This window comes from Cynocephalus volans, chromosome 10 (assembly GCF_027409185.1).
Source record: "Cynocephalus volans isolate mCynVol1 chromosome 10, mCynVol1.pri, whole genome shotgun sequence".
In the NCBI taxonomy this organism is placed as follows: domain Eukaryota; kingdom Metazoa; phylum Chordata; class Mammalia; order Dermoptera; family Cynocephalidae; genus Cynocephalus; species Cynocephalus volans.
In genome coordinates, this window is record NC_084469.1 from 58,388,288 (window position 1) to 58,403,993 (window position 15,706).

General features: G+C 52.0%; 1 protein-coding gene across 3 annotated transcripts; it reads left to right on the forward strand.

The window, feature by feature from the left end:
• The first annotated feature begins 1,246 nt into the window (after positions 1-1,246).
• CCDC97 (coiled-coil domain containing 97) lies at positions 1,247-10,395 on the forward strand. 3 transcript variants are annotated; one of them, XM_063111193.1, is made up of 5 exons: positions 1,247-1,399; positions 4,406-4,861; positions 6,859-7,137; positions 7,625-7,754; positions 9,866-10,395. In XM_063111193.1, the coding sequence occupies exons 1-5, from the start codon at positions 1,354-1,356 to the stop codon at positions 9,984-9,986; spliced, it is 1,032 nt and encodes a 343-aa protein (XP_062967263.1). In that variant the 5' UTR covers positions 1,247-1,353; the 3' UTR covers positions 9,987-10,395. The 3 variants fall into 3 exon arrangements, with proteins under 3 accessions (XP_062967263.1, XP_062967265.1, XP_062967264.1); XM_063111195.1 differs by having other exon boundaries at positions 9,871-9,963; XM_063111194.1 differs by having other exon boundaries at positions 1,261-1,481.
• The last annotated feature ends 5,311 nt before the right edge of the window (positions 10,396-15,706 follow it).

The following is a 15,706-nucleotide window of genomic DNA, read 5'->3' on the forward strand; positions in this document are numbered from 1 at the left end:
GATAACACACTAAGTGTGATCCCAACCTATCCTGTCGGGCAAATAGGGACCTCACTGGCTTTCCTCCATATCACCAGATCTTGTGGGAATGCAAATAAGGAAGTTCTTCCTCTGCTTTCAGCCACAGTCTCTGGATTACTGCACCTTCTTCCTCACAGATCTCCTATCTCCAGTCCCTTACTCTGATCCCCTTGCCCACCATGCAGGATAAAGGAGCTCAAGCTACTTAATAAAGATTATGAGGCCCTGTGTGGCCTAGCACCTGGTCACCTCAGTGGCTTGACCCCTTTCTGCTCCCCCTTTGAACTTCAGACCAGTGGTTCTTTAGTTCTGAAGAGTCACAAATCCTTTTTGGAACCTATAAATGCCATGAACCTCTGCCTTGGGAAAATAAATGCACATGTACATGGAATTTTGCATAAAGATTAATGAGATTCTCAAATCCTCCACAGCCCAAACATGGCCTTCAAGTTGGGACTTCTTTCTTATTCCCTAACTATACTGAAGTGCTTGCAGTAATCAAGACTATCCATGCCTACACCCTCCTGCCTGAGACCTTTCCCTACTTCCTTTACTCTTACCCTAGCTCCTGCTCATCCTTCAGGTCTCAGCTTGGGCATCACTTTCTCCCAGAAGTCTTCCTTGACCCTCCATCCTGGAGTGAGCAGCTTCCCCGAGTCCTTTGGGTCAGTCAGAGCCCTGGCCACTCAGGGTGGTTACTGATGGCATGTGTGTCTATTCTGTTGGTAACAGACACTTGAATGTGAGTCCCAACGCATCCCATAGGGCAAATCTGGATCAGATCTGTCTTCCTCCATGTCTGCAGATTTCCTCCAAGTGTGATCTCACCACCCACCTCATGCCAGCCAAGTACTGGGTATAATGACAAGAGTCAAGGCTTAAGTAAACATTCCTTGAAGTGGTGAATAAATAGAGGAGATAAACTGGGTTCTAAACCAGAGCATCAAGCCTCACTCAGTATGAGACTTCCAGACTCTGAAGGGTGGTCATTCGACCTTTACCCCCAAATTAAGCACCCTGGGAGCAGAAGTCATAGCAGTGAACGAATGAACAATGGTTTGAGTCCCTCCTGATTTTCTAATTTTAAATAGAAAATGCTGAAGGGCCTCTTTCACTCTGGCGCCCTTTTCCTTCCTGGCTGCGGAGGGCGGAACCCGAAGTAGACACGCATGCGCATAAATGGTCCGCCTTTGGCCCGGAACTTTAGTGCCTGGGCGCACTGGAGTACCGGGCCCAGGTAGCGTGCTCAGCCGGAAGTGGCTTCTGAGTGCCTGGGGCCGAGATTCGCGTGCCGACCCTGCCGCAGCGGTTGACAAGTTGGAGAGAATCAGGATGGAGGCCGTGGAGACCGCGCCGGCGGCGAGGGAACCTGATGAGGGTGAGGTCCTGGCCACGCGGAGGTGACTGGAGAAGGAGGCTGCGGTGTCACTAGCAAATGATTCCCCAGGAACGCGAAGGAGGTCTTTTTATAGGGGGACCGCTGCCCTCATCTTTACCTGTCCTCCGCACTGCTTTGTCCAGATTAACACTTCTGTTGTCACGAGGAGATCTTATAACCTCCTTTTTCTCCATTTCCTCCCCCAAAGTTAACATCTTCCCAGTTCCAGGCTAACCCATTTCCTTACCAGCCTAATTCTCAGGTTATGAGCCTCTCTCCTGCCCCAGGCTAACTCCCAGTTTCAGACCAACCCCTTTTCTCAAATTACCTCCTCCCCTATGCCAAACAGAGCTTTCCCTTTACCCAGGTTAACCTTCGTCTTATCCCATGCATACTCTTCTTAACTCAGACTAACGGCTCCTCCATTTCATTCTAACTCCTCCCAGAGTCAGCAATTCATTCTGCTTCCTCAAAGTCCTTACTCCATTTCTGTGCTCCCTTTCTCTCTCCCTTGCATCTTCAATCTCTTATTTCTCCTGATGCCTTCCCATCAGTACATAAAATGCTTTTGTTTTACTCATCTTGAAATCCCATCCCGTTGCTTCAAAGTAATTCGATGTGGAGTGACATGTGGTTGAGAAGTTGGCTAAAATACTACTGGCCAAGAATTGATAATTGTTGAAGCTAGGTGATGGATATATGGAGGTGGGGGGAGGGGCGTCATTGTACTTTCTACTTTTGCGTATGTTTGAAATTTTTCACAGTAAGAAATATTGGGGGGGAGGGGTTTGGCCAGTTACCTCAGTTGGTTAGAGCATAGTGCTGATAACACCAAGGTCCAGAGTTTGATTCCCTGTGCCAGCCATCCGCCAAAAAAAAAAAAATTTTTTTTGTGGCTGGACGGAAAAAGAGTCATATACACTTGTCTCCATTTCCTAACACCCTACCCGCTGCAGTCTGACTTTTACCCTCAGAAACTGCTCTGATTAAGGCCCCCAGTGACTTTCCCGCAAGGTAGTTAAACCCAGTTACCCCATTCAGGTTTTTTCTTACTAAACTACTTGGAGAATTCCATATCGTTGACACCTCCATCCTTCTTGTATGTTTTCCCTTGGTTTCTGTGATACCACTCTTGCCAGTTTTCTTACTCTCTCTTGGGCTGCTCCTTCTCAGTCTCAGTATTAGTTTCCTAGGGCTGCTGTAACAAATTACCCCAAACTGTGTGGCTTAAAACAACAAAAATTTGTTTTCTCACTGTTCTGGAAGCCAGGAGTCTGAAATCAGTATCACTGGTCTGAAATCAAGGTGTCAGCAGGGTCGTGCTCCCTCACAGGCTCTAGGGGAGAACCCATTCCTTGCCTTCCAGCCACTGGCAGCATTTGGAATTCTTTGGCTTATGACCATATCAGTCCAATCTCTGCTACCGTCTTCACATTGCCTTGTGAGTGTCAAATCTTCCTTGGCCTCTCTTATAGGACACTTGTGATTGCATTTAGGACCTGCCTGGATAATCCAGGATAATCTCTCCATCTCCAGGTCCTTAATTTAATCACATCTGTGAAGACTTTTTTTGGCCATCTAAGGTAGCAGCCACAGGTCAAGGGATTAAGACAAAGCTCTCTTTTGGGGGGCAAGTTTTTAGCTTTCACAGGCATGTCATCTCCCCATCCGTTCAGTGCTTTTTCCTGGTCTCTTCCCATCCCTCACACATTCTCCCATGCCCTCTCTCACCCCCACCTCTCGTTTCACTCAGGTTTAGTTCTCATCTTGGCTCTGAGACACACACACTCTGTCTCCAGCCCAGCACTTCTCTCCTGAGGAGTCTAGAGGCCCGAGTACCAGCAGTGTCCCCTAGGCCTATCATACCTTCCATGTCTCAAACTGGCTTTAGTGTTTTTTCCAAACCTTGTCTATGTCCCTGTCTTGGACAGTTTGGCCATTCCATAGGCTGGAGCCCTGGACCTTATCCTGGATTCCTCACTTACCTCTCATCCTTCAGCCCCGTGACTTGTCCACTTGGCCTCCTGAGCATCTTTCTAACTCCACCCCCTGTTCTCCCATCCCCTCCTCCACAGTTACTGCCCTTGTCCAGCTCAGTCCTTCTTGCCTCAGTGATTGAAATCCTCCCTGAAACCCAGTATACCTGTAACCATCGCTGCTCTCTCCTCCCCATCCCAGGCAAGCTACCTAAAGGAGTTGTCTCTGCTTTCTGTCTTCACTTATTTCCTGCTTGCTACAGGCTTGCTCCAGTTCCCACCACTCCTGAGAAAAAGCCCTCACCAAGGTTTTCCCAGAGCTCAGCTTTCCTGTTATCTTTGCCTGTGTTATCTTTGATCTTGACTGTCTCCCACATCAGACTGGGTGCTCACTTAGGGAAGGAGCTGTATTGGATTCCTCCCATGGATCCTCAGCTTTGCTTCACTTAGGGCCTCTGGTAGATTCAGAGTTGCTGAAGAGTGGTTGGTTGAATGTGTTAATTCATAAGAGAGAGTGAATGAGTGAGTGAATAAACTAGTGAACATATTAATTATTTTGTGAACAAATGAAAAGAATTGAGTGAATCAGTAAGTCAGGCTTCAGGGCCTTTGCACTAGCTGTTCCCTCTGCCTGGAACTCTCTTACCCCTGAAACCTCACAGCTCAGTCCCTCACCACCTCAGGTCTCTATTCAAGAGTCACTTTTTTGGCAAAGAATTTTCTAACCCTTCCATTTTAAATTGCAGCCTCCCTCCATTCCGTTCTCCTCCTCTCATTTTTGTGCATAGCTATGGGAAACACCTAACACACTATGTGTTTTTAGTAATTATGTTGTTAATTGTCTGTGTCCTCCACTAAAATGTCAACTTCTTGCTCACTGTGGTGTCTCTAGGCCTTGAAAAGTGCCCAGAATATAGTAAGTGCCCAGTAAATGTGAATTGAGTGAATGAGTGAGCACCCAGTCCCTTCCTGCCCACTCTCTTCTGCTTCTCCTACCTCCAACCCTGAACTAACAAATCTCTCCTCACAGGCTGCATGGAACCTGGACCTGGGCGCTGGGGAGAGCTAAGCTGGACACCAGTCCCATCCAGACCCCAGCACAAGCTGGAAGCAGCTGAGGGAGCATCAGAGGCCCTGGACAAAGATGCCCCCAGGGCTGAGAACACACTGGTGAGTGCCATGCTGCATGCTGTGGCTGCCACCCACCTTCCCGTGTGCAGCCAGCAACAGGGTGAACCCGACTTGACAGAACGGGAGAAGGTGGCCATCCTGGGCCAGCTATATCACGAGAAGCCACTGGTGTTCCTGGAGCGCTTCCGCACAGGCCTCCGAGAGGAACACCTAGCCTGTTTTAGCCACCTTCGTGGAGACCACCGTGCAGACTTCTACTGTGCTGAGGTGGCCCGGCAGGGCACTGCCCGGCCCCGCACCTTACACACCCGCCTGCGTAACCGGCGGTACGCTGCCCTGCGAGAGCTCATCCAAGGTATGGGGAGCAGAAGGGCAAGGGTGGGTGCAGATGGGGAGAGAGGGGAGACTGAAACAGGGATGGGGTGTGTGGGGGAGATGGAGGCAGAGGGAATGAGAAACAAAGATAACAAGAGCAGGGGCTGGCCGGTTAGCTCAGTTGGTTAGAGCACAGCCTTGTAACACCAAGGTCAAGGGTTCAGATTCCCATACTGGCCGGCCAGCTGCACCCCCACACACAAAAACAACAACAACAAATAGAGCTTCTGTAGAAGCCAATTCCCATTAGGTGCAGAAGAAGCATTTGGAAAAAAAGATACAAGAGCAGAAACACAGAGACAGAGATCATGGTAGATAACTTTTGAAACAAAGAAACAGAAACAGAGACATGGGGAGAGACTGAGACAGAAATGTGAAGGGGGAGAGACAGATAGGGACCCAGGGGAAAAGAATGAGACAGACAGTGAGAAAATTAGAATTTAAATAAATAACAGAAGTGGCATTTCAGATCAGTGGGCCAAGGACACAGTACATAGTATTCTGATAATTGGTTGTGCCTAAGGAACACCAAGCTCCCTACCTCACATCATACACAAAGGTAGCAAAGAAAACCAAAGGGAATGTGTCAGTGACCTTGGGGACACACAGGCCTTCTTGAACAAAACATGTGAAAACAGTGAAGGAAAAAACATGATACCTATTTGTCACAACATAATTAAAAGCATCTTTGTGACCAGTGACGCCAGAACTGAAGGTAAAAGATGAAAGCAAATGAAGCACCAAGTGAGTTAAATTCTAGTTAGGGATAAGTCATAAGCCATAGAGAGATTGATGCAGAAAGAGTGAGACACAAGGACAGATGAGGGAACAAGGATGAAGAAAGGAGAGGGATGAATGAATGAATGAGGTGAGATTAGAAGACAGAAACTGAGAAAGCAGGAAGGACAGAGAGATGGGCAGAGAGGTGAGGATAAAGGAGGAGAGGGAAGGTGACAATCCAAGCCAGGCAGAAGGAGGGATAGGAACAGAATCTGGTAGAGGGTGCCAGAAGCATAGACAGGAGGTTGAGAGAGAGGGCAGGACTACGGAAACCGAGCAAGACAGGGATGGTCACAGACCACACTGCTGCAGAGACCAGGATTCTGGGTGGGTTTTCGGCCCTGGGCTGTCAAGTCAGAGCTAGGACCAGTGGGTGGGAGGTACCAGGGGCAGGTTTAGCCATTATGTGAGGGACAGAGCCACTCCTACTGGAACACGCAGCCAGGGGAAATGTGAAGGACCTGTGTTCCCAGGCTGGGGAAGCTAGGCCCACCCGAGGGAGTGGCCGTAGAGAGAAGCACTCTGGGGAGAGGTCAGATCTGGGCCTGCTGCTACCAGGAAGACCTGGCTCCCACCAGGGACACCCACACGGGCAGATGCCCCACTTGACCTGATCCTGTGCACACACATCCCAGATCCACATGGATGTGCACACATACGTGCCCAACAGTGTAGGCATGTCCACTGACAGCCAGACTGGAGCTCAGCAAACAGGCACACACAACCTATAGACAAACAACCTCCATGTCCTGCATGGCAATTCCCAGACACAGATACCTGCCAGCAGTGTGCCGAGATTCACGGGAGGACATGCATGTACATGTGACCCTGCACACACACACATGGGCAGGAGCTTGTGAATCCTGCCCAGGCACAGTTGTACATGAGCTCCAGACCAGCAGTGCCTCAGAGACCAGGATGTACCTGGGCCTGCCTGTGCACACACATGCTTGGACACACGAATACACTGGTAGACACAGGACAAGTCATGTGCATATACTCAGCTGCACACATGAGTGCTCGTACCCATACAACCTCGGGCTTCTGTGCATATTTTCCCATGTATTTGAATATGTACACACACACACTTGGATTTGAGTGTACAAGTCTTCCTACAAGCATGATCACACATGTACACACGGACATATGTCTGCTTAGACACGCTCACCCCATGGCCACCCTGTCTCCTCTGTGCAGAGGGCGAGTACTTCAGCGATGAGCAGATGCGGTTCCGGGCTCCACTGCTGTATGAGCAGTATATTGGGCAGTACCTGACCCAGGAGGAGCTCAGTGCCCGTACCCCAACCCACCAGCCCCCCAAGTCTGGCTCCCCTGGCTCACCTGCCTGCCCCCTCTCCGACCTGCTGCTCCAGTCCTACCAGGAGCGGGAGCTGCAGCAGCGGCTGCTCCAGCAGCAGGAGGAAGAGGAGGCCTGCTTGGAAGAAGAGGAGGAGGAGGAGGACAGTGATGAGGAAGGTGAGGGCCTGTAGCAGGGAGACGCAACATTGCATATACCCTGTCTCTCCATTTCCTGGCATCAGGCTGAGCCCCCAACCCAAAAAAGCAGACATCATGTCTCCTTCCTGCCAGGACTTACCCTCTACCCTGGGTGCCCTTCCCATCCTCTCCATTATCCCTGTCCCCCACTCCTCAAAGTCACCAAGTGATCCCTCACCTCCAGGCCTTTGCCCATGCCATTCCCTCTACCAGGAATGCCTTCCTCCCACACCTCAGGTCTCAGGTCCTGACCCTGTTGCACAGTCTCCAGAGCACTGTATTGTCATCATGTGTTTGATGTGTGTCTCTGGAGGGCAGAGATCAGGGCTGTCTTGGTCACTGCTGTGTTCCCAGTGCCACCCAGCACTGGGCCAGGCATAGAAGACACACTTCTCTGTGAACATGTGTTCTGTGCCTGCCTGAGTGCACCTCTCACACACACCCCTGTGGCTGTCTCCCTCTATAGACCAGAGGTCAGGCAGAGACTTGGAGGCCTGGGTCCCTGACTCAGAGGAGAGGCTAATCCTGCGGGAAGAGTTCACAAGCCGGATGCACCAGCGCTTCCTGGATGGCAAGGACGGGGACTTTGACTACAGGTGCTCCTATGTCCGCACTTCCCCATCCCCCAGCCCAGCACCCTATGGCCCTCAGCCACATGCCAGATCCCATGCACATCTGCAGAGGGCCTCCCTTAATGGTGCTAGAAGCCCTGGGACAGTTCCAGGACATGGGCCCTGTGGTAAGACAGCCTGGGGTTTTAGACCAACCAAAGCAGGAGGCTGGATGACCCTGGATTAGCCTGTGCTGTCTCAGAGCCTCCATCCTCTCATGTGTATGGAGAGGAGTAAGCAGGGATGACATGTAGCTCAATATTGATAAAACACTGAAACATTTTCATTCCACAAGTGGCAGTGGCCTGGAAAGATGCCATTACCCCAAGCCCCAACGTGTCCCCAGGAAGCCCAGCCTCTTCCCCAGAATCTCAGAACTTCTCATGCTGCAGGAAGTAGCCCCTGCAGGGTTAATGCCCAGCATGGAGGGGCTGTGATAGGTGCCCTTGCAGTGCTGGTTGTTCATTTCTCTAGTAAGATCTGGGGGTGAGACGCATGGGCCACTTGCTTTGGAGAAGGATTTTGCCATTAGGGAAAAGGACACAGGAGAGTGACATATCAGAGTCAAGATAAATGGTTTTGTTATCTGAGGCAGTCTTGCCTTGTTGTCCAAAACACCAGGCCTGGCAGCAGAGGGCCCTCTCTGGTGTCAAATCCAGCCCCAATGACACATGAACTGTGACCTCGAACAGGTGGACCCTTGGTGGGCTCATCAATAAAATGGAGATCATGAGCACCACTCCCACAGGCCCAGCCGACGGTCAGCACCTGGTGAGGGGAACATTGCTGGCCTGTTCTGGGATTCCCCAGCTCTTGAATCAAATCTGGCCAATTCACTTCCATCTGGGGTGGAGTCTCTCAGAGCCTCAGTTGAGTAGACATGCCTGGGTCACGGGGAGCCTCAGTGAGTGGGCACCACTGCTGCTCCTAAACCCAGGTGCCCACGAGGAAGTCAAGAGTGGTGGGGACCAAAGCCTGTCCCCTCAGGTGGGTGGCTCTTGGGCAGCAGTGGCCCACACGGGTCCCTCATCTGTGCATTCATTCAGTCAGCACATGCTGAGCATCTGCTATGTCCAGGCTCTGGGGATAAAGCAGGGAACAAAAACAGCAAAAGGTTTCCCTGCCTGGAAAGGGGCCCCACTCTAGTGAAGAAGATAAAGAATTATCTAGTATCTAGTGATGATGGGACCATGAATAAAAATAAAGCAGGAGGAGGGGAGTGACAGGGTGGTCAGGGAAGGCCTCTCTGAGGAGGTGATTGATATTTTCCTTCAGAGAGGGAAGGCCTCTCTGAGGGCTTGGGCAGTTGACAAGGGGCAAGGGGTAGGAGGTCTCACCAGAAGTAGCAGCCAGATGGAGTGGGGCCTGGTGAGTGCAATGGGTGGAAGCTGGGGGGGGCGGGTTTGGAGCTGAGCTGTTTAATTTAGGATTATAGACAGTCCCTAATTTACACCTTTACAATGGTATAAAAGTGATATGCATTCATGGAGTTAAGTCTAGATAACCCATTGTAAATTTAAAATATTGTAAGTTGAAAACACATTTTCAACTTAACCGTATTTTCTGCTTACATTGGGTATATCCAAACATGTAACTCCATCTTAAGTCGAGGGGCACCTGTACTTATTGCCTCAGGGCAGTGTTTCTCAACATGGGCACTATTGACCTCTGGGCTGGGTAGTTCTTTGGTGTGGGGGTCTGTCCTGTGTGTGGTAGGGTGTTTAGCAGCATCCCTGGCCTCTTCCTACTGGACACCAGTAATAAGCCCCCAGTCATGATAATCAAAATGTCAGAATGCTCTGGAGGCAAAATGGTCCTGTTGAGAGCCACTGCCTGCTTTAGGAATGTGGGCCCATGTGTCACATCTTCCAGCTTTTTTAGAGAAACCAGACACTTTTTATGTAAAACTGCTGATTTGGAAGATGTTTCCTTTAGTTTTAAGGCCTGAGAGGCCCAACATCCCCCTCTGAGGGTCAGCTCTGACTTACAGCTGCCAGCATATGGCTTTTGACCTCAAGGAGGGCCACTAGGCCCTTGACCTGGGCCTCCTAGGGTCCTGGGAAGACCCAGCTTCTGACAGCCTTCTCCCTCTGCAGCACAGTGGACAATAACCCTGACTTTGACAACTTGGACATTGTGGCACGGGATGAGGAAGAGAGGTACTTCGATGAGGAGGAGCCTGAGGATGCACCCAGCCCAGAGCTGGATGGGAACTGATGGCCACTAACCCTCCCTCGGCCAGCCACCCAGCTCCCAGCCCCAACAAGGCAGCTGATTACAGGCTGGCTCAGTGACTCTTTCTCTAGGGTGGCACCTCCCCCCACATACCACCAGCCTCACTGGGTCTGGTCTCATCTCAGACAACACCCCCACTGTTTCTGAGGTTCCCTGCCCTTCTCCCTCTCTTTTTCCCTCTCTCCTCTCTGTGCCCTGCCTCTATCTTTTTCTTGTTATCTCTAGGTTTCTTTCACTGTCTTCAACTCTCTTAGTCTCTTTCTTTCTTTCTGGATCTCTCCCTTTCCAGGTCTCTGGCTTCTGTCTCCCCCTTTCTCCCTCTCTGTCTGTGCCTGGGGCTCTGTCCCAGCAGCAGGGCCCAGAATAAATGTCCTCCCCCTAACCAAGGCCAGCCAGTGGGTCCGTTTGTGGCTGTAGCTGGTCAGGTTTATTCTAGTGCCCAACTCAGGGTCAGGCCAACACCTGGGCCCCAGTGCAGCCTCTTGCTCTGTCAGTCTCCACCTCTTGTCTCCTCTACCTCTGTTTATGTCTTGTTACTTTCTTGCACTCAGTACCTCCTTGCTTGTTAGGTTTTCATCTCTCCTTCATCCTCACTCTGGACCTGTGGTTCTTTCTGTCTTTACATTTTTCCCTTTCTCTCTTGGTCTCCGTGTTGTCTCCTTCTCCATCTTTAGTTTTTATCTCTTTGGGTTTCAGTCTCCCTTATCCCCTGGCTGCTGTGGGCAGCAGAACCCTGACTGCTGAGTAATGCGGCCTCACTGTAGGCAGGGGGACGACCCCAGGGGTGACCACCAGCCCCCGCCTCTCCGTCAGGACCCAAGCTGGTGAGAGATGGGCAGAGGCAGAACTGGGGATCATGGGGCCTGCAGCATGGGTGTGGAGGGAAGGGATGGGGGAAGAGGGGACTCCCCTCCCAGTCCCACTGGCCCCCCCCTGCCTGGCCACAATTTTCCCTTCCTTCATTTCCTCTGTCTCCCTCTCCCTCTCCTGTTTACACTCCCCAAATACGCACAGGCTGTTATCATGGGTCCTGAGTCATCCCACACACACAGCATGCTCCAGTGTTCCTGCCCCCAGTCCACCACAGAGCCCGCCCAATGCAGCCCCCTGCCGCCCTGGGCTAATGGGAGCCAGATGGCTGCCTGGTGACTCAGCCACAGCCTGTGGGAACCCAGGCGTCCCGCCTTCCCATGCCCCCACACCTAGCTCATGCTCCCCCAACAGACACAAAGAGAAGGGACTGGCTTCTTGGGGGATGGGGAGTGGCACAGGCCAAGGGTCAGCAAGGTGGGACCTGGGGACCCCTCACTACTATGAGATGAAATGGTGGCATCCTGCCCTGGCCAAGCCTGAAGGACCCTCAAAACTGCCTCCTAGAGCCACAGTTCCTGACCCCCAGGCCTGAGCTCTGTCCTCTGGGTCAATCAGAATTAGAGCCAGACGAGGAAAGTGAGAGCTGGACAGAAGCAGAGGGATGTTCAGATGGAGTGACTATTACATAAAGAAAGCTCCCGCTACTGAGCAATTCTATCCTATGCCAGGCCCCAGCAAGGTGCCTTGAATCCTCCAAACGATCTTGTAAACTAGGGACTCTTAGCTCCATTTCACAGATGGGTCATACTAGCCTGGAAAAGAGATGTTGCTTACTGAGGGCCACTTGGCCATCAGAGGCAGAAATGAGAAGGGAATCCAGGCCCAGATCCACGAAGGTCCTGGAAACCACTCTAGTTGCCTGCCTGTCGGATATCGGGGCCACCCAGGGATGAACAGAGTTGGAGGCACAAGTGCACAAACTTCTAAGATGGGAAGATTTAAGAAGAGTTAGATGTTGAAGATGGCATCCAACTCTTCACAAAGGTGAATGCCTTGGGACCCTCCCCGTGTGCTAGGCACTGCCCTACACACAGGTGTTACTGAATCACCTTCATGTGCAAATCAGTCCTGGAATCACTGAATCGTCACAGCAGTCCTAAGGAGTGGGCACTATCAGTAATAGTATTCCATCTCCCGAAGAAACAGCAACGAGGCCCAAGATAATCTAGCCAGCCAGACTCCAGCACCATTGGGGTCACACCACGTGGAAAGACAGGAGTGAGAGATGAGAGATGTTTGTCTTTTAGGTACTTATGTTTGTGCCCTCAATTTATAAGAGCTCTTTCATAGTAGAGGTGTCAGCCCTTAGTGATATGCACATTTTTGGCTAGTCTATCATTTGATTATTAAATTCGTTCATAATACACTTTTCCATACACAAATCTGTTATAGGTATAGTTTTGTTTTGCTTTTTTTTTAAAGATGACCGATAAGGGGATCTTAACTCTTGACTTGGTGTTGTCACCACGCCCTCTCAAGTGAGCTAACTGGCCATCCCTATATAGGGATCCAAACCCGTGGCCTTCGTGTTATCAGCACCACACTCTCCCAAGTGAGCGCCGTGGGCCGGCCCTGTATAGGTATAGTCTTAAAAAAGAGAGACGATTGGTTAGAGCACAGCCGTATACCACCGAGGTCACAGGCACGAATCCCTGTACCAGTCAGCTGCAACAAAATAAAAGAGAGATGAGAGACATAGCAATTGAGTCAGAATTAGGGTTGGTCAGATGGTTAGGTCTGGCTGAGAGAGAGGTGGAGCCAGTCACAGGAACAGGGATTAGATGGGGAGACAGAAAGAGAGGTGGAGACAGATTGGGCAGGGATGGTGAGAGACATACCTCCTGGTCACCGCCTCACAGCAGCTGAGACCCAGAGGTGCTAAGCCCATGGGCACCTCCTTCCTCTCAATTCTGAGGTTGGGGTGGGTGGAGAGGCTGAGTCAGGGAGGGAGGGCCCAGCTGCGGGAGAGCCCCTTCGTGGGCATCCGGTCCCCACCCCCATGTCTCCTGTCTGTCCTGGCCCTGGCTCCACTCTGCTGGCTGCCACCCCCACCCCCCATGTTGGACACCACTGTGCCTGTTGTCACAGCTAAGGCTGACTCCTCACACCTACCCTTGCATCTCTGTGCTGCTCCCTCCAACTCTCTTCTCTCCGTCTTGGTCTCTGTTGAGGTCTCTGCCTGCCCCGCACTGTCTACTGCCCTTTCTCTCTGCTTCTCCTCATTTCCTTCTTGCTCCTCTGCCTTTCTCTTTTCCTTCTCTGTCTTCTTCCCATTCTGTCTCTGCACCTCTCTGGCTGTCAGTGTCTCCCCATTGCTTTTCATCCCCCTTCTCTGAGCCCCTCCTCACTTCTCATTTTCCCTGTGCCTCTGCCTCCTCCCCCACTTCTCTCCCCTGCCTTGTCGACCTCTCCATCTCAGTCTCTGAGCTGCTGTCACTGTCCCTGCAGCCCTGTTTCTCCATCCCTTTCTCTGCTGGAGCCTCCCTTCCTACTCTCATTTTTTCCTATCCCTCTCCCTGCTCTGCCTGTTGGTCCTTCCTCCCCGCCCCATTGCTGACTCTGTTTCCTAGACCCTGAGAAGCCCAGCTGGGACATCCAGCTCAGAGCTTCACTGGTGGCCCCTGGGAGCCCAGAATGAGGGGTCACTGCCTCACCCCCACCCAGAAAGAGGAGGGAGGCTGCGGGGCCTGTCTGGCCAGAAGGAAGTGTCTGTGCTGTGGCCTGGTCACCCCCGCCCCCAGAACCTGCTGGGTTGCTGCCGCCCCCGCCCCCAGGCTGGGGCCAAGTAAACACAGCCGCCGGCTGCCTGGGATATTTATACTGAGGGCTGGGCACGGGTCCAGTGCCCACCACAGCCCCTGCCCTGCCCTGCTTGCTGCCACAGCCAGCCCTGAGCCAGCGTGGCACCAGCCAGCAAGGGGACACACCACAGACGAAGACTCCACTCTGCTCGGAGGCCAATGGTCACTCGTCACTCAGGATGCCGTTTGCTTCATTCGACACACAATTTCCCCCTCCCCTGAAAATACCAGCACACAGTGCAGACCCACAATAGCTGCTGGTAATGAACACATACACACCCTGCTGAGAACTCAAAGGTGATACAAAATAGAGACCCATACAATTCCTTATGCACTGAACTCACCAGCCCACATGTGGGGACACAAAATGCAGACATCACCTGCTCAAAGACACCCACAAAGGTTGAGAATACCAGTCCCTGAGATGGACACACACACACACTGAGAACCACAGCAAGCAAGTTGGAAACCATGTAGACACACACCATCTGTGAGACATGCTCGGAATACCACAGATGCACACACTAATCACAAAATGTAACCAGAAACAACTCACCCACAGACACACAAACACTGGCAACTACCACACACATGCACTGAAAATACAGCTCACGTGTAAGAAACAAAATACATGCACACACACACACACACACCCTCTTGGAAAAACATCTTTCTCACAGACCCATAAACATACACAGAAAATACCCATATTTCAAGTTGAACTTATATCGAGAATGCACAAATTTATACCTACAGCAAAACTGTGAAGATGTTGAGAAAAATTCAGACACAAGACATCCCAGATATACGCCCCATTCATGTGTGCACACAGACTTGCCTAGTCAAACAGTACCAGGATATGGAACCCACAGAAAGCACACCAGCTGATCAAGCAGAAACACAAAATGCAGAGACACGTACCAGAAATGCAGCACAGCTACATACACATGGAGTTGAACATGTGCTGGGGACATACACAGATACTGACAATAGAAGCCATACCAGACTCACCAAACAGGCACCCAAGCCAGTGTTAAGAGATAGAACACTCATGCGAGAAACAACTCACACCACAAAACCTACAGACTCTCTCACACACACAAAGAAGTCCTGAACAGAAGTGAATTCACGTTAGAAACACACAAAACACTAGATGTCCAGAGGTTCAGAAGGAAGGGGACTTTTTTGCACTCCCTTCTATCTCCCTTTCCACCGCCCCCCCTTTCCAAACTGACCCTGGTCCCAGGCCCTTCTGGGAGAGGGGGCAGGAAGGCCTGAGCTGGCCTCCCCCGGCCAGCTTCCTGCCCTGTGGGGGCCAGACGGGAAGCTGGGGCTCCAGCCAGAACCTAGGCTTCCCCCACGACTTCCCTGTGCGGCCAGGGCTGCCTGCAGAGGAGGGGAGCAGGGCTCCTGAACCCCCTGCCCTGCGGTCAGCTGTGGGCGGGGACAGACTTGTCCTGACGGGGCCAGGGTGCCAGGGTGGCAGGGCCAGGGCAGCGCGCACGTGGCCCAGGGAAGATGCTGAGCCCACACTTTCCCTTCCCCGCCCTTGGGCCCTCGGCCGCAGCCAAGCCAGCTCGCCAGGCAGCCCGGGGCAAGTGGGTGGGGGGGGGGAGTCATGAGCGCAGCCAGGACTTGTCCTCAGGCAGAGGCACGAGCTGGGCGTGTGAGGGCGAGTCTGTGACCCTGGGGGTGTGTCTGGGTGTGGGGGAGCTGCTCTGTCTGGGACCCTGGGTGTGACAGTGTGTCTGGGTGTAAAGGGGTCACTGCAGTTGTGAGGCCATGTGGGACTCCGCAGGCTGGAGTGTGTGTGGGGGTGTGTGAGATGTCAGACTGAGTGGGTAGGACTGACTGGCAGTCTGTGTGATTGTGACGTGTCACACCTCTGTGTGTGGTATGTGTCTGGGTGGGACTGTGATGGGTCGAACTGTGTGCGTGAGCACTGTGCCTGTTTTTGACCCATGTAGGATGTTTGTGTGAGTGTTGGTGGGTCTGTTCCTAATGGGGCTCTGATGCTATGAAGGTGTG

Bases quoted from the DNA above. Each gene is read 5' to 3' on its own strand.
- CCDC97 (XM_063111193.1), top strand. From the start codon at position 1,354: ATGGAGGCCGTGGAGACCGCGCCGGCGGCGAGGGAACCTGATGAGG. The intron at 7,138-7,624 runs GTGAGGGCCTGT...CTCCCTCTATAG, and splicing joins GGAGGACAGTGATGAGGAAG to ACCAGAGGTCAGGCAGAGAC. The intron at 7,755-9,865 runs GTGCTCCTATGT...CTCCCTCTGCAG, and splicing joins GACGGGGACTTTGACTACAG to CACAGTGGACAATAACCCTG.